Source organism: Anopheles funestus, chromosome 2RL, assembly GCF_943734845.2.
Source record: "Anopheles funestus chromosome 2RL, idAnoFuneDA-416_04, whole genome shotgun sequence".
NCBI classification, from domain to species: Eukaryota; Metazoa; Arthropoda; class Insecta; order Diptera; family Culicidae; genus Anopheles; species Anopheles funestus.
Window position 1 is genome coordinate 17,488,591 of NC_064598.1, and position 24,062 is coordinate 17,512,652.

The 24,062-nt window shown below is 44.7% G+C and overlaps 5 protein-coding genes across 8 annotated transcripts; 3 read left to right on the forward strand and 2 right to left on the reverse strand.

Moving 5' to 3' along the window:
- Positions 1-56: 56 nt before the first annotated feature.
- LOC125763855 (RNA-binding protein 34) lies at positions 57-1,576 on the reverse strand. The gene is made up of 3 exons (XM_049427487.1): positions 1,070-1,576; positions 676-1,005; positions 57-567 (listed from the first exon to the last, which is right to left on the reverse strand). Exons 1-3 carry the CDS (start codon positions 1,452-1,454, stop codon positions 128-130), a joined length of 1,155 nt encoding a protein of 384 aa, XP_049283444.1. The 5' UTR covers positions 1,455-1,576; the 3' UTR covers positions 57-127.
- A 280-nt stretch (positions 1,577-1,856) lies between these two features.
- Positions 1,857-3,598, forward strand: LOC125763859 (uncharacterized). Its single transcript, XM_049427496.1, has 4 exons — positions 1,857-2,223; positions 2,296-2,571; positions 2,627-2,917; positions 2,995-3,598. Exons 1-4 carry the CDS (start codon positions 1,986-1,988, stop codon positions 3,492-3,494), a joined length of 1,305 nt encoding a protein of 434 aa, XP_049283453.1. The 5' UTR covers positions 1,857-1,985; the 3' UTR covers positions 3,495-3,598.
- Positions 3,599-3,610: 12 nt separating this feature from the next.
- Positions 3,611-6,339, reverse strand: LOC125763858 (isocitrate dehydrogenase [NADP], mitochondrial-like). The gene is made up of 6 exons (XM_049427495.1): positions 6,221-6,339; positions 5,790-5,930; positions 5,051-5,163; positions 4,392-4,975; positions 4,049-4,300; positions 3,611-3,971 (listed from the first exon to the last, which is right to left on the reverse strand). The coding sequence occupies exons 2-6, from the start codon at positions 5,890-5,892 to the stop codon at positions 3,686-3,688; spliced, it is 1,338 nt and encodes a 445-aa protein (XP_049283452.1). The 5' UTR covers positions 5,893-5,930; positions 6,221-6,339; the 3' UTR covers positions 3,611-3,685.
- Positions 6,340-6,398: 59 nt separating this feature from the next.
- On the forward strand, positions 6,399-17,255 carry LOC125763857 (NAD(P) transhydrogenase, mitochondrial-like). 4 transcript variants are annotated; one of them, XM_049427489.1, is made up of 8 exons: positions 6,399-6,524; positions 6,599-6,668; positions 12,971-13,082; positions 13,584-13,738; positions 13,813-13,953; positions 14,036-14,489; positions 14,709-16,821; positions 16,904-17,255. In XM_049427489.1, the coding sequence occupies exons 1-8, from the start codon at positions 6,471-6,473 to the stop codon at positions 17,045-17,047; spliced, it is 3,243 nt and encodes a 1,080-aa protein (XP_049283446.1). In that variant the 5' UTR covers positions 6,399-6,470; the 3' UTR covers positions 17,048-17,255. The 4 variants fall into 4 exon arrangements, with proteins under 4 accessions (XP_049283446.1, XP_049283449.1, XP_049283448.1 ...); XM_049427492.1 differs by lacking the exons at positions 6,399-6,524; positions 6,599-6,668 and adding exons at positions 12,045-12,272; positions 12,377-12,843; XM_049427491.1 differs by lacking the exons at positions 6,399-6,524; positions 6,599-6,668 and adding exons at positions 12,045-12,254; positions 12,377-12,843.
- A 122-nt stretch (positions 17,256-17,377) lies between these two features.
- LOC125763244 (cilia- and flagella-associated protein 43) lies at positions 17,378-23,342 on the forward strand. Its single transcript, XM_049426129.1, has 12 exons — positions 17,378-17,886; positions 17,964-18,351; positions 18,421-19,619; positions 19,688-20,066; positions 20,131-20,255; positions 20,321-20,666; positions 20,798-21,235; positions 21,294-21,796; positions 21,872-22,118; positions 22,185-22,313; positions 22,383-22,798; positions 22,867-23,342. Exons 1-12 carry the CDS (start codon positions 17,615-17,617, stop codon positions 23,198-23,200), a joined length of 4,776 nt encoding a protein of 1,591 aa, XP_049282086.1. The 5' UTR covers positions 17,378-17,614; the 3' UTR covers positions 23,201-23,342.
- Positions 23,343-24,062: the final 720 nt, after the last annotated feature.

Here is a 24,062-nt window from a genome sequence, read left to right on the forward strand (position 1 = left end):
TTTTGCTAGTAAAATAAAATTTCAAAAATGGAGTAAATAAGAGCTACAACCATCGATTTTAAGTGTAAGACAATAGTGGCATTTTATGTTTATTGTGCTGAAACAGCTACGATACCCTTATGCGTCTCTAGTGCAACTTCTGCATGGCGGCCTTCAGTTTACTGGCTAACATTTTTGTATGGCGTGCTGAACCACCGGCCGATTTAAAAAAGTTCTTTTTTTTCTTGGCTTCCGACAGCTTGCCGTGAAAATCGTCATTCGCTTTAGCATCTTTGCGTTTGTCAGCCGTAGCAGCGCCATCATTCTTTTTCTTCGGATTGAATGGCAGCTTTCGACGCTTAACCACATTGCCCTTTTTGTTAAGCTTTACATTGGTGCGCTCTTTTTCCATTCGCTGTATTCTAAGTGGACGATCGTTCAGGAGTTGCTGGTCGAGTTTGAGCACTTCTTTAATAGAAACGCGCTGCTTGAAGCAGACGAACGCGAAATTCTTATTTGCAATCAAGCGGACGTACTCCATCGGGCCAACCCGTCTGAAAAAGTCGTACAGCTCATTTTCCGTTGTACCTTATAGAGAGAAAGAGAGAGAGAGAGAGAGAGATAGAGAGCGAAAGAAGAAAACGATTACTTTCATACTGTACTATCGCAGAAACTTTGTCACAAGCACGATATTACCTTGTTTAATGTTACCTACGAACACCGTAGAATGGATGTTACCGATTTGTTTCTTGCCTTCTGGACACACGCGAATGCGATTTTCACCTACCAACTGACCATTCATCGCACACGCTTTTTCCATTTCTTCCTTCGTTGAGAAACGCACGTAAGCAATGAGTGAAAGGACATTTTTTAGATCTTTCCTATGGTAAATAGGCAGCCCATCGTTCCTCCTAATGCGCACCGTCTGTACATCGCCGTACGTGCTGAACAATGTTTTAATTTGTGACTTTTTCATTGTCGTCGGAAGGTTTGCTATAAAAATGGTGGACTCTTCGCCTTTCGATTCTGAAACAGAAACAGATTATTGTCGCTGGTTCCAAAAAATGACAACATTTCAGCTGTGTCTTACTCTTAGCGCCTTCTTTAGCCGGGGTTTCCTCTTCCACTTCGGTGTCATTCATTTCGTTACTTTCACCAGTTTTAGTTTCAATTTCGGCAGACTCTGATTCCATCTTTACTACCGATTCAACTGTATCCGTCGCGCCTTTTTTAGCCGGTTTTTGTTTTGCCACTTTGGTGCCATTACGAGTCTTGTTACTTTCAGCAGGTTCACTTTTTACTTTGAAAGACTCTGAATGTAATTCAGATTTAATCTTGATTCTCGATTCAACTGCATCCTCCGTATTTGCACATGATGCCCCTTTTTTCGTCTTGCGAATAACTTTAGATGCTGGGGAAACACCATTTTTTTCTTTAACCGAGTTTAACTTCTTGTTCAGATTAACTTTTAACATTTTCACGCTTTTGTGCAGCTTTTTCTCTTCAGAAAGTGAAATGTTCTAGAGTGAAGAATCAAATACGCTCACCATGCGGTAGCTTCGTTGACGGATATGTTTTACCTGTGCACGGATGACAACGCGTTTGAGCGTGTGGCGGTTTACAGCGGGCAATCGATTTCTCGCGTCTGGTTACCCTATCTGTGACAACCGACGACCCGACCGAACCCCATAATTTTAGTTTGCATTTAATTTTTATTTAGATACCTAGTGATGAGAACTGTTTTTTTAAATAATGAATAATCAAATTTTTCACATTTTTGTATTCATTAATACATTAATAATAGTGATTTTTTCAAAACTAAATGTTTCACCGCATTTGTTGAAAAAATTGTACAGCTTGTCATACACACCTCGAGTGAAATGATGCCGATGTAAACAAATTCTGTAGACCCTGGCTTGGCCCAATCCATGGCGATATTTGTTGAAATAGTTGGCGTATGTGGGAAGTTATCAGTTTAGCAAATAGTTTTCTAAAAGAAACGCAAAATGAATTCCTCCACCTCCGCTGGTGGTGAAAAGGCGGATACTGTACCTGCCCGCAAACGACAGATACGGCAAAGTGTATTGGGAATGCTGAAAAAGGTGGATATCAAAAATAGAGGCTTGAAACGATTCTTCTATTTCACCTACGAGGCAGAACCATCGGTGAAGCAGGAAAATGTGAAAAAACTCTACTTCAGCAATGGGGAAATCTGCGAGGGGGATGAATATTTTCTGCAGCACAGTAAGTACCGACGACAGTCGAAGTGCCGCCGTTTACGCTAATGATCTTTTCGTTGCTTCCTTTCTGGTGTAGTGAAAAAGAGCGTGTTCGTGAGTAATATCCCTGGTGGCACGAAGAAATCGGAGATATACCAACTGTTCCAGCGCTTTGGTATGATACTTTCGATTGAGTTGCGTACCCGCGGTGGCCGAAGCATAATGGGCCGTCAGTCACAGTATCCGTTTGAAATTGGACCGTACCTGTGCAGCACGATCGAGTTTGACTCGGCCGACAGTGCGAAGAATGCATGTGAGGTAAAAACGGAAAGTACCTACGTTGCCAAACCGATCGTGAACCCGTCGTTGCTTGGTAAGTTGTTGGCTGATAGTAGCTATCGAGTTTCTAACATATGAACCATTTAAAGGGACAGAACATTGTGTGTATGTTGAAAACATACCTACCGCAACGACTCGCCAGGAGCTATGGCAACACTTCAAGATGTTTGGACCGATCCGTTCGATACGGATGGAGTTTCCGGACGGTACGCTAGTGCTTACCGATGCCGAGTACGCACAGCTTCGTTCGGTCAACTGTCACATCCGCTTCCGCCGGAGAGCTGAGGCTCGTGCTGCCGCGAAAGCACTAAATCGCAGCACGTTCAAAGAGCGTCACATCTCCGTCCAGATGGCATATCAAAAATACTGTAATCCAGACGGTGAGTTCGTTGAGATCACGAAACAGTGTGGTGGCAGACAATTGTACCATTTTTTCCCTCACCCTTCCTTACACCAGAGCTATCAAACAATGCACTGCGAATCTTCTTTCAACCTTTCGGTGACGTGGTATCGCTCGATCAAATGCCCCATCAACGGGCGGGCTACGTGTGCTTCAAGCCACCGATTCCGGTGGACATGATAAAGCGCGCGAACCAACAATCGTTCCGCAACCGGCGTATAACGATCGAAAAACTTGACCTGCCGGGCGCTCCGAAGGATGGCAAATCGATGAAAGCGGTTGGCAATGGCAAAAATGGCCGCGAAGCAACAAATTCTGGCAATGGTAGTGGAAGTAATAGTAATAGCAGAGAGGGTGCTACGGGTGCTTCCGGTAAAACTTCTTCCAGCAATGCACTGCAGGTAAAGTTGGGTCGAAAGATCACCCGCAAAGGGCTTCCAGTGGGACGCAAACCGTTAGCGAAGAAGGTGGGCAGTGATCTGACCAAAACCGAACCCGGAAAGGGTGGCGGTAAGGCGACGTCCGAGAATGCGAAGGAAAATCGGGCCACTTCGTAGGTGATTGGGCGATGGGGAAACAAATCTTCCACCGGCAACAATCGCCACCCTCGAATAGTGTAAAAAAAATAAAAAGTTTTATTTAAATGTTCCCTCTTTTTTAACTCAGTTCTAGCTTTTGTTTTTATCGGAAAGATTTATTCAAGTATGGTACAAAGGGTGCGCCTTTTGCAGTGTGGCATGCGTGCATCTTACTTCTTCCACGTGCGTTCCAGCTGCTCCGAGATAGCTTCCAGGAAGTCCTGCGTGTTCAGGTACATGCTGTCCTTAAGGTTACGCGAACCGTGAATGCAGAGTGCCAGATCTTTGGTCATCTTGCCCGATTCCACCGTGTCGACGCAGGCTTTCTCGAGCGATTGGGCAAAGCGGGCCAGATCGGGCGTATTGTCAAGCTTGGCACGGTGCTCCAAACCGCGGGTCCACGCGAAGATCGATGCAATCGGATTCGTGGAGGTTGGACGTCCCTTTTGATGTTCACTGCAAAAGGGGTGGGGGGGAGATATTTTTGGCATTCGATCATAGGATTCGAACGATCGATTGGTTGGCCATCTTACCGGTAGTGACGCGTGACGGTTCCGTGAGCGGCTTCCGATTCGAGGGTTTTTCCATCCGGACACACTAGCACCGATGTCATTAGGCCGAGCGAACCATAACCCTGCGCTACGATGTCCGACTGTACGTCACCGTCGTAGTTCTTGCAGGCCCACACAAACTCACCCGATGATTTAAGCGCCTGTGCTACCATGTCGTCGATCAGTCGGTGTTCGTACCAGATCTTGGCCTCTTCGAACTGTTTCTTGTAGTTTCTGTTAATGGAATATAAGCCACGAAAGGCAACGGAAAGCAAGCTTAGTTAGATACCATTCTTATCATAGTTCATCGTGTACGTGAACGTACTTCTCATAAATCTCCTGGAAGATATCCTTGAAGCGACCATCGTAACGCTTGAGAATCGTGTTCTTGGTGGACAGGTATAGGGGCCAGCGTTTGCTAAGCGCCACCTGGAATGACGAATGGGCGAACGCGGTGATCGACTCGTCCGTATTGTACATGGCCAGTGCCACACCAGGTGCGGGGTACTTGAACAACTGTATTTCTTCCACCGTACCATCATCGCCCGTGTAAACCATCTTCACCGTACCCGGCTTGCGGACCACGTAGTCCTGCGCCTTGTACTGATCGCCGTGCGCATGACGACCGATCACAATTGGTTTCGTCCAGCCGGGCACGATGCGCGGAATGTTGTTGCAGATGATCGGTTCACGGAACACCGTACCGCCGAGAATGTTACGGATCGTACCGTTCGGGCTGAGCCACATCTTCTTCAGATTGAACTCTTCCACGCGCTGCTCATCGGGCGTGATCGTCGCACACTTGATGCCGACATTATGCTTCAGCATTGCGTGCGCTGCATCGATCGTAACCTGATCATTCGTCTGGTCACGATAGGGAAGACCGAGATCGTAGTAGAGCGCTTCGACCTGGGCAAGGAGTATAAGTTGTTGATGAAAACATATAGCATTTATATCATATCATCTGCAAACGACTGAACGGACCTTCACATAAGGAAAGATAAGCTTTTCCTTGATGAACTGCCAGATGATACGGGTCATCTCATCACCATCCATCTCGACCACCGGTTTTGCGGCCTGAATGCGAGCGTCAGTGCCTAAAAAAGGACAAAAGCATACATCAGAAAAACTTTGGATCAAGCCTGTATTAACGCAACCATACAACACGGTTAGAAGAAAGCCATTCCAAGGCCAAGTCCATCTGGGTCAGGGTGATAAGGGATTTAAGCCGAATGCAAAAACAAAAATCCAACATCCGAGAATGCATCCCAGAGGCAGAGCAAGTAACAGATCGCGATTATCAAATGGAGATTACTACATGAAACTACAGCAAACGACCTTTGAAACTGTTTTGATTTTAGCTGCCGCCGCTAGTCAAATAAATATGTTTACGAGATCCCCGTGTCCACGGTTTGAAGCTGAATAATAAAACATCCGCTTTAAGGAAGATTAAATACTAAAAACTAATACAATACAGAGCTACCTTGGTACGTAAAACACTGCGCCAAAGGAATGAAGGCGTTCCAGACAGAAAGCAATTACGCGTGATCGTACAATAATGATTAAAAAAAAGAAACAGGTCATGGTCATCGCAAGCGGCTGCTGCTATGCAACAGGGTGCAATTGCAATACAGTGCAGCTTTGTGCGGAACTGTTGTCCGCACACATACAAAAGCATGCGCACGTACGACGAAACAAGAGGAGACATGGGGACGATACTTACTACGAGCACGCGTGGGCACCATGGAGACGGCAGGCAGAACCGATCGGGTTGAGTTACCCTGGACGGGAAGTGTCTTGCAGAAGCGTGCGAGAAGACGCGCCATGATGTTGGTGCAGGAGGAGATTTTTTTTTATTAAACTTCTGAAAGTGAACAAAAATAAATAAACGTAAGCAACTTCACGCACTTCAATGAAACAGCGCCAGAAACGGAACTAAACGAAGAGATTGTAAATTAAAATACACATCACTCCATTATCAGCAGCCAAGTACGTCGACCCGATAAGGAACGGATTTTTTTTTTGGGAGAAGGAAAATGACACCGGCGCAACACAGGACACATTTTTTTTTCTATCCACCAAAGAACACTTGCATACACCGCGTTGAGGTTAAGAACCTGCGTTGACAGCTGCCGAAAGGTAAACAAAACCCACCTCAACAAACGAAGGAGACGCTGGTGTAGAGCTAGAGATGGATACGCGCGTATCCCGTGCAGTGTGTTGTTACCGGAACAGGAAGAACGGACACTAAAAGATGGAGTTTGGCGCGATCGCGTTTGTGTGAGAGCAGCCAAGACTTTGCTCGCTCACTCAGTGTTTCCCGGCACAGAACCAACCGCGACGAACCCGATGTTGCTGCCACGAAAGTCACGAACAAAGTGGTGGCCAACGGAGAGCCCACACGATGGGAACCTCTCCGGCAAACAGGCGTACCGTGACGACTCACTGCCAGCAACCGGTAGAGAGTGCGAGAGCGCATAAGTTTTTTGTATGTTACGGCCAACATGATAAGAATTGCGTATATCTCCGTAGACCGTGCGCTCCGTCTGCCAGTTGCGTTTTACGTGGATTCCACGAGAGGATCGATCACTCGGCGAGAATGGTGAGTACAGTGAGCGAAAGATAGCTGCTTTTATGTTTTATTTCGATTCTGTAAACGATCCGCGGAACTCCGTAGGCGTTTAAACGCAACCAGCCTACCGCAATGGCCCGCATATCTCCTGCACGTCATTTAATCTCATCTCTCCCCCCGGGCGCGTTGTGCTTGCCGTGCGCCCCTAGCAAGGGACCGCATAAACGCATTTGTTTTTATTTTTAGCTCCCATAGCGTCTGATGGACCATGGCAATGGCCGTGTTCGAATACACATGTAACGCGCTTTAGTGTATGATGAAGTGAAATGGCCAATCGGCTTTGCTTCCATTTCCATGACATGAAGAAGTATATTTTAATTTTCCGTTCTGCCGATCGACAAAACACGATCGTGACACGAGGCTAGAATCATAAATGCTTTATGGTTTCCGCTTTGTTTCAGCTGGTTTCGCTGAACGCTCCGGAACAGGAACCGAGGAGTTATCTCGTGGCTGTGCCTGCTCACGGAAACTGGTTTATCGAGGCAACTTTTGTACGGACCTGTTTGCCGAATTGATTCCGCGAATGTGGCTTACGATTCTAACATCCAAAACCGTGTTTTTTTCGCACTCGGAACATTAAACTGTCAACGTGCCAGATAGGAGGAGGCTTGCCCATGAAGCATAGTATGCTTATGAAGCGTATAAACTTCCTTGCAAACTGCACCGAGGTGGTAATGATTAAAACTTGCGCTTGTCCCCCCGGTAAATGGCGCATACCAATGAATTGAGCACAGCAATATGAACCCGAAATCAGAGAAGTTCCGTTGCCCAAGCTTTACCAGATTTCGGTATTATTTTTAGCAAAGTCGCACACATTGAATCTGCGCGGTATTATTATAAACACTTCCTGCTTCTTGTACAACAGAGAGCAGAAAAAAATCATGCAGCTAACAGAAGGAGAGAAATTTTAGTACTAGAAAGCCGGTTAAACAATGCCTCTGTATGTAGTGGAAGAATCTGTCCACCATTCTACGTGACCTGCATGTGTTAAAAGGAAGCGAAAACCCGCATCGGAGGGCTCGCCGAGTTGCTCGTGAGCTGTTGATCGGAAGGTCTGGAATCTTGCAAACGCTTGGAAGCAACTTTCAAGGCCGGCCGGTTAAGTTTCGCTTTCGTGGCAGTGACGTGTGACGTTGGTTGGATTATATAGAAGTAAGAACGTTTGCCATTTTACCTTCGTCGAGAGTTGTTGTTCAATGATCCACTGATCGTGTAAGGATCGTGTTTTCTTTACTGTTGTTCGTAGTTAAATACATCCTAGCCGTTAATGGGACCCAATGAGTATGGGAAAAGAAGGTCAATCGCCCTTTACTGGGGGGAGTAGTAGACAATTTCCTTTCGCTGCTTAATTTCCATCATCGCCAGCAATCTGGTAACAACCCTGGTCTTGAAGGTTTGATGATCGATATGGACGAAGAAGAAGTTATGGTGGAGTTTTTTGCCTGTGTGATCTCTGAGAGCTTGACTTGAAGAGGGTATAACAGTGACACATGATCACAATGTGGTGGTAGAGTTCTGCTTTCGTGGCACGATTTTTCTTCGTCTACTTGGTTTTATCGGTTTGGCATATGATGACTTACAGTTCCTTATTATGGATGGCCTATCCAGATGTGATGCGATCCTAGATCATATAACAGTCTATATACAAATGTGTTGAGAACTCGTTAGCACAAAACGAGCTGAAGTTTACTGATTAATATGTTAGTCTTATAAAGATCTAAACCTATTGCACTTCATCAAGTGGTTGAGTAGGACGAACGGTCAGATGTTCTTCATATATTGAGAGTTTTAGAAGTGTCTGGACATTATGCATTTTAATTCAAAATGTCTCTAAATTAAGATGTATTGGTAGAAGTGTTAGTAGAACAAATGAAGAAATCTCAAAAAAGAAACCTCAATAATGCTACGTAGAGATGCTAAATCTCGTGCCATTTAGACAGAGCATACAACTGCCATCCATATGGCAGTTGGTATGGCCGATTAGAGTTCCGCTTTTGCTTACGAACCACTACCTGATACAACGAGACCAGCCTGGGACTGGGAGAGATAAGATTGTACCACGACCGAACTTTGATTAGTTGAAACGACGTACGATTATCAGCATTGGTTCACAATGTTGGTTAAGGTGTCTTCAATGCAAAATTGCTCAGAAACTAAACAACAAATCATCTCAACCATACAGAAAGAAGTGGAAAGGAAAGTGGATGCAATGATGTCGACAGATGTTGGCGATCCGATAAGGGGGAAGAAAATCAATAAATTTCACTGTCCTCTCTGCTCGTACTGCTTAACTGGGCAATGTGCCCCGGGTGGGAAAAAAACATTAAGTGATGATAGTATGGGTTTAATTGATTTAATTGTTAATGGACAATTCGTCAAACCATGGGCACAAAGAGATGATTCTTCAATTGGTGGTAAGATAGAGCGAAGGATTTGAAGAGATCGTTGAAGTATCTGAAATAAACGAAAAGGAAAGTTATTCGTAATATTTGGAACAGACTCGCCGTCTGCTACTTAATTTTGAAAGTAATTTTGGTCATGGATTTTATTATGATACATCCAGATACTTTTCTAGAGATAGTAAATACGATATAATGATAAGTTTTCTTGCTATTTAGTATAGCAAAAGCATATTATGTAAATATATTTCACTACCCCCAAAAGATCAACGTACGATAGTGAAGATATCGTAAGCATTCCGCTTTCCAAACTCAACAAATCCCTCGGCGTGTGGCATGCTGCCATTTTAGCTATCGCTGACGCTCGGGCAAGCCTTCCAAGCTGGGGAAACATTTGCCGTCCAGAGTGATAACAGCCGGTCCAGCCTATAGAAGCCGTACAATATGTGTTTAGCTAGTGCTGTGTTGCACGGCAATATCACGTACGCAAGGAACTAGAAGAAATACAATGGCACTGTTGAGCCTGTCTGATGCTGTAAATGTCAGCCGCGATAGGATTGTTGTTTGGTTTGCCTTTTTTGGTCTACATCTTATCATACGTTTCAATTATTTAGCGAAACATGTTACTTAATACTGTGATAATGTCGGGCGAGATCGTTCGCCCAGTAACCTGGTCAGTATGACCGTACAAAAAGATATCGCTGCTTGCTGTTATCGTACCGCAGCACACCGAAATATAGGTGATAATTAAATGTTTAGTGTTGCCAGTTTTGCCTGTTATGATAAGACGAAGCTCTGTTCCATTTTGTGCCAACTTTACGTAACCGTACAGACGCAGTGTTTGTTTTGCTGTGAAATTTTTTAAACAAAAACAATCAAACATTAATCGGAGAGACCCCCCTTCCAGGTTTGAGGATCGCATAGAATGCTTATCGCTGATAAACGCTTCAACGACTCGTTTCGTGTGGAACTGTGTACTCGATCAAAATCGAACGAAGGCTTAAATATCGTTCCCGGTGATAAGGTAAGGCTGCATGAAAAATGTACATGATTTATGTTTTCTTCCCATTTTATCTCGTTGCTCGGCAGGGAGGGAAAATGTTTAAAGCAAAAATTGGAGCACCACATCCGAGTTCCATGTTCGGGAATGGGAAAATTCCCTGCACAAGTGGCGCTAACGTAAAAGCGCGCGAAATAGATGCTATTCATAGATGAAATGATGCACAGCTCGCGAGATTAAGCTGCGAATTTATTGGAGAGAAGAAAAAGGAAGCAGCAAAAATCGAAGAAACATAAATGAAACACAGATTGGTTGTATTTTACGTTCTGGAAGATGTAGATAATGTACATAGAGTACTTTATTTGAGGAGAGAAAATATAGCAAAACAAGAAGCCGGTTCTAATCATTTGTCCAATGTCCCACATTTCGTTTGCAATCTATTTAGTAGTACGAAAAATAAAAGTCATAATCACATGCCACAAAACGAATGAAGTAGCGTAATGCAATCTCGCTAACGAATTCGTGATTGGATTATTTTGACCCTGTCAATCGTTATCGGAACCATGTTGACCTTTTCCATTACTAGAACCAGTTCGCGAATTGCTTCTACCCGCGGTTTGTTGTTTGGCAATCGATATTGCTCGATCTTGATCTTCTTTTTCGCGACATCCACCCTCATTTGTTTGCTTTGGCGGATTTTACACAACCTGTAGAACTTCTTATTAGGTAGCGCGCGGTTGTGTAAATGTTAACACGTAGCCAGTTTCGGTTGTAGATCTGTTTAGTCCAAAACAAAAAATGCGACGCAATTTCATCTGGCAGCGCTGCTGTATCGTGGAATTAGAGCTAGAGATTGTGGGCGAGAAGAGTGAGAAGCTAGGGGAGTCCAGTATGAGAAGAAGTTTTCAGCTGATGTTCGATTATGCAAATGACTGGGTGTGCGTTAGTGAAGGGTGAGTTGTTTTACAAGGTAGTACAAACATGTCGACGAGTACAAAGAATCATTGATATGAACGAACAATTAAAGAATGTATGCGTTTTAGATTATAAAAGCATTTTTAGTAATTCTAATGCGAAGTAGGAAAGTTTTATAATTCAGAATGATGAGTTTTTTAACTTCTTTCCCTAACCAAATTAAACAGCTTTTATGTCAGTAAAATGGGAAATAATAATTAATGTTTGTAAGTATTATAAAACGCGTCAACAATTGCCATAAAACATGTCCTGAAATTTAAAGAAACATTTAGAAAAGAAAAGATAAATGAAATGAAGTACAATTGAAAGCTTTTCGAGATTGCGAATTAAACAATTAAACAAGAACAAAATATAGGCAAACTTAGTAAAATTACACTTTCTCTTGCTTTTAGCATGTTTGTTGTTCTGCTTTTAGGAAATAGTTTTCTTATCATTTTTGTATAAAGTTTTTAAAAGATAATCATAAACAAATGAAAACGATTTTTATTTCAATTATTTTCACTAATAAATTCCAAATTATTTATTTATGTACCTAAAAAATAAGATGAAGATTATTACTTGCCGTTCCCTGCGTTAAACGATTGTGGACTAGACAATTAAATGCTGCTAACAAAAAAAAAACGGGGGGGGGGGGGGGGGGGCCAAGATGTTCCCCACAAATCTGCCGGTTGCCCCGTGTATGTTTTGGGGTAGTTTTTTACTTCACTTTTTGCTATTTTGCATACTCTGCTTAATCAATGTCGTGAAGTTATTAGCGATCTCAGCGGAACCGCGAGAAGTACAATGCATCTTTCACCCACCCCTAGGATCGGCCATTCCATCGGCCGCGATACGTGCGTGCGCGTATCTCTCGCAGCTTCGCTTCTCCCCAGGGGTGGCCATAACCGGGAGAGCATCGTTTTTGACTCTCTTGCTTGCTCGCGATCCATTTGCCCGGCGTTGTGGCCGCTGAAACGAGCCGGTTCCCATCAACCGGCGGCCAGTCCGTCGCTGTCTCTCGCGTGCTGTTGTTCTCCGGGGCTGTTGTGCGCCGGTCGTGAATCGTTTACCGGCCGTCGGCGTTCTGCATTCGTGAGGGCTGCTTATCGTTGTTGTTTTTGCTGTTCTTTTTCCCTCATCTTTCTTCCTTGTGCGTGTTCTCTTCTCCTTGCGGATCTTCGCCCGCATCAAATACGGTTGCCGGTGCGTATGCTTAGTTGGGTGTGTGTCTGTGTATACAGTGGCCGTACTGTTGCTTGTGTGTGACACAAATTTATCATTGCGATCGTTCTTAATCGAAACATTTCTGGTATCGTTTTTTTTAGTAACATAAAAAGTGATTCCCGTGCGATCATTAGCTGGTATACAGCATACGATCAGTTCTTCATCTTGGAGTACGGTTTTAGAAGTTTTTAATAGTGCGTAAAAGCTACCTCATTAATGTACCTACTGCCTTCTACGCACAGTGTGAAGACAGGCGAGTGAAAAAGTGTCTTCCAACTATCAGGATTAGGAAAAGTTCGAACCACAGTAAAGTGCAATAGCATTATCATATTTGCCACGTTGTTTTTCGTGCCATATTGATAACCGGCGTATAAAAATCTGCCAGTGGCCAGCCGGTGGGTGCAATCTACCGGGAGAGACGTATAGCAGGGTGACCGGTGTAACAGCGACGAGACGATTGAAAAGACGACGCACACTATGACGCGCGGTGTGCTTCGCCTGTGCTCCCTGCAGGGAGATGCACTGCTGCAAATGACGAAACCCTTGCATCCGCTGCGATTGTTTTCAGGTTCGGCATTACATCGCTTTGCTCTCTCTCTGTCTCACACACATTCCCTTTTTGTTTTATTTATGGGGATGAAGGCAAACGAAACGGTTTGTAATTACAATTTTTCCTCAACTGTTACAACTTTCAGGTAGTGTAAAACTACTGCAGAAAGATGGCAAACCGGCGACGGCGGTTAAGGGAATTCCCTACAAAAATCTGGTAATCGGTGTACCGAAGGAAAGATGGGCCAACGAAAAGCGGTAAGAGCATTTTTGTTTATCGTGGTTTATGTACATGTGCATTGCATGATGGAACAAAAAAAGAAGGTTTTATGTACCCTAAGCATTTCTTCTCTTGTGTTTTTTTTTACATATGCCACTTGTACTCGAGTGCGTTTTTTAAAATCTGATATGCACTTGCCATGTATGGCATTATACAGAGGGGGCATTGTACTGTTGTTTAGTTTTTTTTATTTTTAATAACTGCAAAGATTTCTATGGTTATGATATATTTTGCACAATTACAAGGCGTTTAGATAAGTACTTTATGGTTTATAAATGTTTGTTAACAAATATTTATATTTATTAGAATTTTTTGCTTCCCAATTCATAATTAACTAAATTAAACTTTAATATAAATTAGAAAAGATATCTTGTTAAAATAATTTATAATTTTGGCGTTTGGTTATGCTCTCAACAAAACTCATGATGTAGTTGATGAAGTAATACTAATGTCTCGATCTCTTTAACATTTTAAACCAGAGTTTCCGTTACACCAGTTGTGGCTGGGACACTCGTCAAGAAGGGTTTCACGGTACAGGTCGAAAGCGGTGCAGGTGTGAATGCTAAGTTCCGCGATGCAGACTACGAAGCTGCCGGCGCTAACATTGTGAACAATCGACGAGCATTCGAAACTGGTAAGTTTAGACCAACTTTTCAACCAAATGTCTACCTACCCTAATGATCGTTTTTTGTCACATATTCTTTACAGATATTGTGCTGAAAGTAAGGCAACCGATTGAGCCGGAAATTCCTCAGCTGAGAGATGCCTCAACGCTGGTGTCCTTCCTGTATCCTACCCAAAACAAGGAACTGATTGATAAACTGGCCCAAAGAAAGATTAACGCATTCGGTAGGGAATATACCACAAGTTGTGAAATAAGGCATCCAAGATAATGGAAATGGTTTTTCATCTTTCATTCACTTTCCAACAGCCATGGATGCCATTCCGCGAATTTCCCGTGCACAAGTATTTGACGCCCTTTCGTCGATGGCCAACATTTCCGGTTATCGGGCGGTCATAGAAGCGGCTAACCATTTTCCTCGCTTCTTTACCGGTCAGATAACGGCTGCCGGTAAAGTACCGCCCGCCAAGATTCTCGTTATTGGCGGTGGTGTGGCAGGATTGGCTGCGATCGGACAGGCTCGTGGTATGGGTGCGATCGTGCGTGCGTTCGATACGCGCCCAGTCGTGAAGGAACAGGTGGAAAGCATGGGTGCGGAGTTCTTAACGATCAACATCAGTGAGGATGGTTCGACGGCCGGTGGATACAGTAAGGAGATGAGCAAGGAGTTTATCGAGGCGGAAATGACACTGTTTGCGAAGCAGTGCAAGGAAGTGGACGTCATCATTACCACCGCGCTCATCCCCGGTAAAAAGGCACCATTGTGAGTGAAAATTGTTTGTGCAAAAGTAGTACAAATTAGTAGCATAAATAGTAACATTTTTCGCGATCAACATGGACCAATGATCAAGTACAATGGGCAGAGCAAAACTTTCATGCAAGTTGGATAGCAAAACAAAGATTGCATAGTACATTGCACACTAGCTTGTAGAGAAGTTTTTGAAATTCAAACCTTTTTTTAACGATTTTCTCTTCTCCACAGACTCATCACGGAGGAAATGGTAAAGTCAATGAAGCCAGGTAGTGTGATCGTGGATCTCGCAGCGGAAGCTGGTGGCAACGTGCAGACAACTGTTCCTGGTGAGATTAAAGTGGTGCACGATGTGGTACACGTTGGTCTTACTGACTTCCCAAGCCGATTGCCGACCCAGAGCTCGACACTGTACGCGAACAACATCTCCAAATTTTTGCTTGCCATGGGCGAGAAGGATCACTTCCATATCAATCTCGAAGACGAAGTCGTACGTGGTAGTATCGTGCTTCAGGGAGGCAATCTGATGTGGCCACCACCGGTAATCCCTGTCTCGGCAAAACCTCCGCCAGCTGTTGCTGCCGCTCCCGCTGCTGGGGCTGCTATTAAGGCAGAAGCGAAACCGGCCGATCCCTTCAGCGAGACGCTTCGGAGTAGCATGATGTACTCGGGCGGTCTTGGAACGCTGCTTGGACTTGGTGCGATCGCACCGAATGCCGCTTTCACCACCATGATGACGACGTTCGCGATGTCCGGCATCGTAGGTTACCACACAGTGTGGGGTGTTACACCGGCCCTGCACTCGCCTCTCATGTCCGTCACGAATGCTATCTCCGGTATAACGGCCGTCGGTGGATTGCTGCTGATGGGTGGTGGTGTGATGCCTTCGAACACGATCGAAACGTTAGCTGCTAGTGCGGCCCTCATCTCGTTCATCAACATCTTCGGCGGGTTCCTGGTGACGCAGCGTATGTTGGACATGTTCAAGCGTCCAACGGATCCACCAGAGCACAACTATCTGTACGGTATCCCGGCAGCTCTGTTCCTTGGTGGTTATGGTGTTGGAGCACTACAGAACCTGCCCGAAATACACCAGATGGCGTACCTTGCGTCGAGTCTTTGCTGTATCGGTGCGCTCGTCGGACTGTCCTCGCAGAAAACTTCCCGTCTTGGCAATGCGCTGGGTATGATGGGTGTTACCGGTGGTATCGCTGCCACCCTGGGATACATGGCCCCGAGTACGGAGGTGTTGATGCAGATGGGAGGTGTGGCCGGATTAGGTGGACTGATCGGTTCAGTCATTGCCAAACGCATCCAGATTACGGATCTGCCACAGCTGGTGGCCGCCTTCCACAGTCTCGTCGGTGCTGCGGCCGTACTTACGTGTGTGGCTACGTACATGCACGATTTCCCCACGCTAGCTACGGATCCGGCAGCCAACGTGCTCAAGACGGCTCTGTTCCTTGGTACTTACATTGGAGGTGTGACGTTCAGTGGATCGCTCGTGGCCTACGGTAAACTGCAGGGCGTCCTAAACTCTGCCCCACTACTTTTGCCCGGTCGGCACCTAATCAACGGAGGACTGTTGGCGGGTAATTTGGCCGCCATGGGTGCATTCTATCTCGAACCATCGATGGCTGGTGGATTGGGTCTGCTGGGAGCGACTGCGGCCATGTCCACAGCGATGGGAGTCACCTTGACTGCGGCGATCGGTGGCGCAGACATGCCCGTGGTTATCACGGTGTTGAACTCCTATTCCGGCTGGGCGCTGTGTGCCGAAGGTTTCATGCTTAACAACAACCTTATGACGATCGTCGGTGCTCTGATTGGATCGTCCGGTGCTATCCTTTCCTACATCATGTGCAAGGCAATGAACCGTTCGCTACCGAACGTTATCCTCGGTGGATACGGTACTACCTCGACTGGCGGTGGCAAACCGGCCGAAATCGTCGGCACCCATACGGAGGTTAATGTGGATGGGGTGGTCGATATGATTAAGAATTCCAAAAACATCATCATCACACCGGGTTACGGTTTGTGTGTGGCCAAGGCTCAATATCCGATCGCTGAGATGGTAACCTTGCTGAAGTCGCGTGGCAAGAAGGTGCGCTTCGGTATTCATCCGGTTGCGGGACGAATGCCGGGACAGCTGAATGTGCTGCTGGCCGAAGCCGGTGTTCCGTACGACGATGTGCTTGAGATGGAGGAGATCAACGATGACTTTGAGGAGACTGACCTGGTGCTGGTGATTGGTGCGAACGACACGGTGAATAGTGCGGCCGAAGACGACCCTAACTCGATCATTGCCGGTATGCCGGTGTTGCGCGTGTGGAAAGCAGATCAGGTAAGTGGGATTCTATTGCTAAAGAATGCCATAATTTATTTAATTCTTAACTAACCGGACATTTCTTCATTCACCAAAAAAGGTTGTTGTAATGAAACGCTCGCTCGGTGTCGGATACGCTGCTGTGGACAATCCAATCTTCTACAAACCAAACACTTCGATGTTGCTCGGCGACGCAAAGAAGACGTGCGATGCATTGCTGGGAAAGATTAAGGAAGATAACTAGAAACGATTAAGGACACTTTGGATTGGATTTGAACTGAAAAAGGATTTGGCTTTGGAACACGGACTGGAGATCGGTTGCAATGAAACAGCGCAAGCATTTAATTAAGTAATGTATGTAAGAACACAACGCGAAAACGTGGCCATACATGTTAATATTTTAACGGTTAAAGTAATGTGTAAAATAAAACCTTTTATGCTGTACATCGAAATGTGTCTCGTGTTTTTAGATGTAAAAAATTACTTACAACGTGGTGTAATATATTGCAAGAAAAGTATTGTACGACGTGTACAGAATACGCCACGAATTTAGTTTAAATATCTAAGTAAACAAAGAACTAGCGGTTCGTCACCTAGCAACTGTACGAGCTTCGGCGTTGTTTATCGTAACACACAGCTCCAGTATTGCACATGTGGCGAACAAATTGGTAACGTTAGAGTGGTGACCTAAAATATTAACCCAAACATAGTTTAATTGAATTGCGTTTCGCACCATAAACATGGAACAAAACATCAGAATCAAAGCGCTGTAAGTAATGTGAAGCTGCAGCATAATTATTCTTTGATTCCGATGCATCATTTACCTTTCAGATGGATGCATCCGGGCTCGGCAGAGATGGCGTGCGTCGTTGGTAATGTAGCCGTTGCCGTAGCGATGGGTGGACATATTTTGTTCGTGAACTTGAAAACTGCTGCAAAGTCCCAGTACTTAGCTGACAGTGTTCAGTCGGGAAATGGAATTGCTTGTCTGGCGGGACATAAACTGTTTCCCATACTTGCTTTCGCAGAGCGATGTACTAATCCACGTATTCTGCTTATTAGTTACCCGGCCAATACTGTGCTGTCCATTCTCGAAGGAGGTAGGATAGAAAGCGTGAGCCCACAAACAAAGTGTTTGGACTTGTAATATCTTTTGGGAGTCTTTCCTTTGCAGATCAAACGGAATGTTCATATGTGGCACTGTGTTTCTCGGAGAGTGAACTACTGGTAGCTCTTTCCGGTGTGCCGGACTACACGCTAGAAGTGTACGCGTGGCGAAGCAAAGAACTTTTGTGCAAAAAGCCATCTTCCATCTACTGCGACATACAACGATTGATTTGCAGTCCTTCTGCGGTGTTTGCCGTGTGTCAGTATGCGCCTCGCAAACCAGAGCTGAAGCTTTGGGAAGTACATGGAAACATTCGGATTAGTCGGCTGATCGAACGAACGGTTTGCTTAGATTTGGAGAAGAATGAGTTGCCGTTGTGCGTGACGTTTCTCATCGACGGTAATCTAGCGGTTGTTACCCAACGGGCAAAAGTGTCCATTGTGAGTTGATGTTGATTTGCGCCTTTTAAAGCCAACTTATATAAAGAGTCCCCATTTCTCATTTTACAGATATTGGCATCCACGGGACAGATTAGTCAAACCATCAGCAATCCCGAACCCATGATAGATGATCGGGAGTATATTCCGTTTATTTTCTACTGCAAAGGAGGATTGTTTGTTAGTGCACCGGATGGGCAGGTGAACTTCTACAAAAAACAGAAAGGAACCTGGAATCAACTCTGGTCCACACAGTCTGATGCTTCGTACAACCAGCTGCTACACTATTCCACCTCCGAAGGTCTTTTGGGAATTACGACGGATGGTTTCATCATGCGAACTGTAATGGATGCTGACGTGCGCAACGTAGATTTTCAAACAGTGAAAGACTTGGACGTTGGGTATAATTATTTTAGTATCTGTTGCTGTTACACAAAAACTCAACTAGTTGGTATCAAGCCTGCTGCTGGAATTGTGAAGCTATTGAACCTGGAAACAGGTGCTGTAAATGATTCGTTAGCTGTTGGACATCAAGAATGTCTAGCCCACCATCCGGAGAAGCCATTTCTTGTAATGGGTTCTGATACAGGAGTTCTACAGCTAATCATAGTCGAAGAGAAACAAGTTAAGCTTATGAGCCGATTGCACCTCTCTCGACATTCAATTGTCTCGGTTGATTTCGCCATCGCAGATGATAACTATTTTGCTGCATTGGATGCAAAAGGTCAAATAGCAATAATGGAAATATCGGAAAATCTTCACATGAACGTTGTGCAGGTATTTGGTGAGATAGAGAAAAGTAAGAACATGTTTCTATGGTGTAGCAGTCAGGAGGTTTTAGTTGTTCAACCAATACAGACGGCACAGACGGTAAGCTTCAGTTCAGTCGAGTTTATCGTGAAGCAACATCATTCAGAAGATATTAAGAAAACGCAACTAAAGCTACCTCACGATTACTGTCAAATTGTACCAAAGCGTACTGATAGCGGGTTGAAATTCTACGCTCATCAAATACGAACAAACTGTATTGATTTGTTGGAGATTGCTCGAACAGAAACAGAACTAGACGTTGTTTTGCTTAAAACTATCAAAACACCTCTATCAGTCGCCCATTTTGAAATTGCTGTAGACGATCGTTACCTGTACGTTTGGCCCATGGATGGCAAAACAGTATTGTACGAGGCTGTTGAAGACAGGATTCTTTGCACACTTAACTTCGATGGTCGTTTCAATGGAGGAATCAAACAGATCTCATTGGATAGAAGAAATGAGTATGTATCAATTTGTTTGTTAATTCTCTTTCATTGCTCCTTAAATTATTCAATTCTACTATTTGTAGGTATTTATCAATACTATGCTACAATGGGATGTTAACTGTTTTAAAATTGCTGCAACCAATTGGACAAATTCCCGACACAACCGTATCAAAAACTTTTACACACCCAGCGGCACATGACGAAGTTAAAGCTGCTGGCGACTTAGAAGAAACAGCAATTGATAACTCAACGCCCTGGATTGAAAAAGAAGAGAACGAACGGCGAAAAGAAAAGGGGAAAATATACGAACCGGAACATGAGGCGATATTTGCCGAGTTTGCAGAAATAAAGGAACAACTTAAAGAGCTGCTTAACCATAATGAAAAGGCACCGATAGAGGAACAATTTCCCTTGCAGGTGTTTAACCTCAATGCGGAAGCAACGGAAAAATTAACTCAAGAGGTAAAAATAAGGTTCAAACCGTCAAAGACAAGGTATATGCTAAAGAAAGATATTTATTTTTTAGGCTAACAATACTAAAGAAGAGGAAAAGAAGCGTTTGCAACAGTTTATAGCGTCACAGAGCGATATCAATGAACGACTGGTGGAAAATTGTTGGGCAATAATGAGTAATAAGGCCTGGAAAGTAAGGTGAGGGAAATGGCTATAGTTTTGATGAAACATTTCCCACGAGTTGATTCTTTCCATCTTTGCAGATCAATTTTTAAGCGAGCATTTGTGGAGAACTATGCCATGCTACCAGCCAATCAGTACAGGCAACATTTGGAGAAGGTGCGTGTCTATCGCGAAACGGAACTAAATGCTAGTCACGACGCTCTGCTCCCGTGGAAACCGACGCCTACGTATCAGTTGGAATCTATTCTTAATCGAGACCCGGACTATGGCAATGTTCTGGACAATCTGGCACGAGCTTCTATACAGAAATCTTACGCTTTGTCTGGTACAACCACACATCGGTTCTTCGAGCCCTACTCGCTCAGATATGATCAACTCGAGGTGGTTACGTTTGAACAGCTGTACTTCGAGCTTATTTATGGTGATGTAAGTTTTGATCGTATGTCAAGTACCCAACATGTAGTTAATTCACTGGATAACGGGTGGGGCGTATAACTTTTTCAAATTGTAGTATAAGACCTAGAATATTCCTTTTTGCTTCTATTATAATTGTACAGGTAGAGATCGAAAAGCTGCGCACCTTATTTAACGAAAAGTTTGAGCAAATCAAAACTCTTAAGCATGAGGAGATGGAGCTGGTACTGAAGCGTAACCGTAGAGCACGGTATGTCCAGCAGGAACTGGTATTTCTTGCAAATTTGATGGCCGATCGTAGCACATTTGAAGTAACGCATATCGAAGATCCCCATTATGAAGCAGACGAACGACCAGATACCATCGTACAGACTGAGGATGGTGAAATTCCTGTGGCACCATACATCAGTCCGAGAGTCGAACGACTTATGGATCTCGAGCGGCAAGAACGTGAACGAAGACAGCGGGAACTGTTGGCTGATGACTTTAAAGATCGTGCCCTTGTCACTATGATGGACGGTGTACTTGAGCACCGCTGGGAGGATGAGATTAAGAAGAGTCTACCACTTCCCCAGTGTTTGGTACAGCGCGATAGACGTTCGAATGTTCCTATGCACTGAACTGCTCTTTTTCTTTCAGGAAATTGGCAAAGAACCTCAGCATTACAACGAAACAGATATACGCGAGGTAAAGGAATATGAAGAGCAAAGTAACGTGTTGTACCAGGAGCGACTCCGCTATCGTAAGATGCTGCAAGATGAGCTACAGGAGTTGGCCATTAGCCTTGACGAACAGATCAAAAGGTTCAATACAAGCGTGGCGAAGCTTACGATGCAAAAGCTCATAATTGAATCGGCCATACGGCAGGAAGAGATGCGCATTCTCCGTACGACACTCTACAATCACGCACGCTTAGTCTATGAAGCTAACGTCAATCGATTACGCACACAGATTGAGCAGATCTCCGAGTACACGGATCAACTGACCGATGTGCTGAATGAGTTTCAGGAGAAGGCAGCCGATTATAGAAACACGTACGATACACTCCGAACAAAGGATCGTTTACTTGACAAGCAATTTAAGATCAACTTTTCCGACACGGCACAGTCGGCACTTGTAGATCAAGCGTACAAAATATTTAAGTAATTACTGTGTGAAAGACTTTACTTGTTGTGAAACGATTACCTAACTTGAGAATTTCTACCATTTCCTACCAGGCGCAGACCAAAGACCCAGCTTCGATCGATCGTCACCGTGTCGGTTTTTCAGGATATGGCAAAACGTATCGTGGCGAAGAAAACGGCTGGGACTCACGGGAACTTGCTGCTCCCAAAGGAATGTCAAGATTATCTGGCACACTGCGAAACGCTTGACCAACCTTCCAACTGTCCGGCGGGCATGGATAGTAGCCTTTGGCAGACTCTCATCAAAATGCGTCGGATCAAGATCGAGAGTGAGTTTAGGGTGAGTAACTGATGGTTCATTTATAGCGCTTAAAGGGAACGAAGGTGACAGTATTTTTTAATATAGCTTAAAAGTTGTGAACTCATGCTGTCTGATGCGGAGGCAGCTATAGCAGCATTTCAGCGAGAGATCACCAACAAGCGGAATGTGTTAACATCGCTTGATCAAAATTTGGAACAACTTCAAAATGATCAGGTATGAGAAATCATCAACATTTGATGCTATTTCACACCTGATGTCCGTTCGTTTTTGTTGAATCAATAGTTTGAAGCTGCTACAAATCGAACAGTGCAGCTTGTTATGAAGCGTGGTTGGATCGAAATACAGCAGTCCGGACGAACTAGCGATTTTGAGCGATGTGTCCAAATACATCGTACCGACGTAGAGGATATCAATGCAATCATCCGGCGTGCTGGAACAAAAAAACTTAACGCCATGGTAAACGCAGCTCTGTTCCGGCGAAAGATCATCTACCAGGAATGGGAACACCGGGCACTGAAGCTGCAGTTGCGCGATCTGCGCGATCAACTGGCGACGGTTGAGAAATGTAAAATCACCAAGGAAGTGCAAAGCTGGCTGAAGATGAAGGGTATGAAGCGAACGGAAGATTTAAGTCAGATGGCACTGGAGAAGAAGATCCGGAATGCCATTCAGAATGAGGAAGAAGTATTGCAGGAACTGTAAGATCGTTTATCTTACTGCTATTGTGAGAGTTATATCATCACAAAATGTTTATCTTTGTTTACAGCAAAAACTCACTGGAAGATATAGAGCAACGTATCATGGCTAAGCGCAAGGAGAACAAACAGCTGGATCAGCAAACACGTGCCCTTAACATTGACGTGACGGAGCAGCATCTACAGCGCGACGCGGAGCTGGAACAGACGGAGCAGAAAGCGACCCAGGACCGGATGTCGGCTATTGTTGAGCGTGCACGTTTGGTGCGGCTTGTGCAAGCTCAGCACACGCATATACTGGAGCTCGGTACGATGCTTGAGTTACAGCGTCTCAAGACGTATCCAACACTAACCGCTTCTACAAGTGTGATGACACATAATGCACATCATTTGTTGGGTAATTGATTGACCAATGTCCTAAACTTTGATTCGATAAGCTTTGTAAACGAGTGATCATCCAATATAACAAACTTAACGTAATTCGGGGCGTGTAAATTTGAAACCGATTTGTACCAAACCACTAAAGGCATGACCGCAGCAAGACAAATGAAGATTTTTATTCCATTTCCAAACGAACAATAAACTTACGCCTTGATGCATGCGTGCACGTCTGCAACTAATTTATTTATCACGATGCGTGGACCGGTTACAGCTCGTTTGAACATTTCAAATCTAATTGCACGAAAATTCGGATAAATCGAAGGGAAGCTCAAAATTAGGGCCATCCGGGTGACTTTATTTCACCCCCATCTCCGGGTTGGATTCGGTAAAGGCCCGACTGAAAAAAACAACGGAGACAACGTATTGGTTGGGGAAAGTTCAAACCCCAATCGCACCACCATGGTTCCTCGTCACGGTTCGCTGCACGCATTCGGCCTGTAAGCCGTACTGCTGCAGGTGGAAAAGCAGGTTTCCCATTTCCGGTCGGCCCCATGATTCGTGACTCAGTTTCCACTGGGTGGGTGGGAGTGTGTGATGAGGTTTCATCCGCTCGTTTCAATCATGTGGGACAGCTAGGATCCGACACCGGCACCTGACTATCTGCGGCAGAGGTACAGCACGACAGCGTGAATCGTCGTGCGCTTACAAATGATCCACCTATGTATGTTGGGAGGGGGTTAGTGTTTGTATGCTGGCGAATGCAAACACATTGCTGATGGTGTTGGTGTTTGTTCCGACGACCATGTGTCTATTGTTTTGTTACCATAGCAACCATAGAAGCGTGACAGTACATGCATACCCACAGCAAGAGAGCAAGAGAGTTACG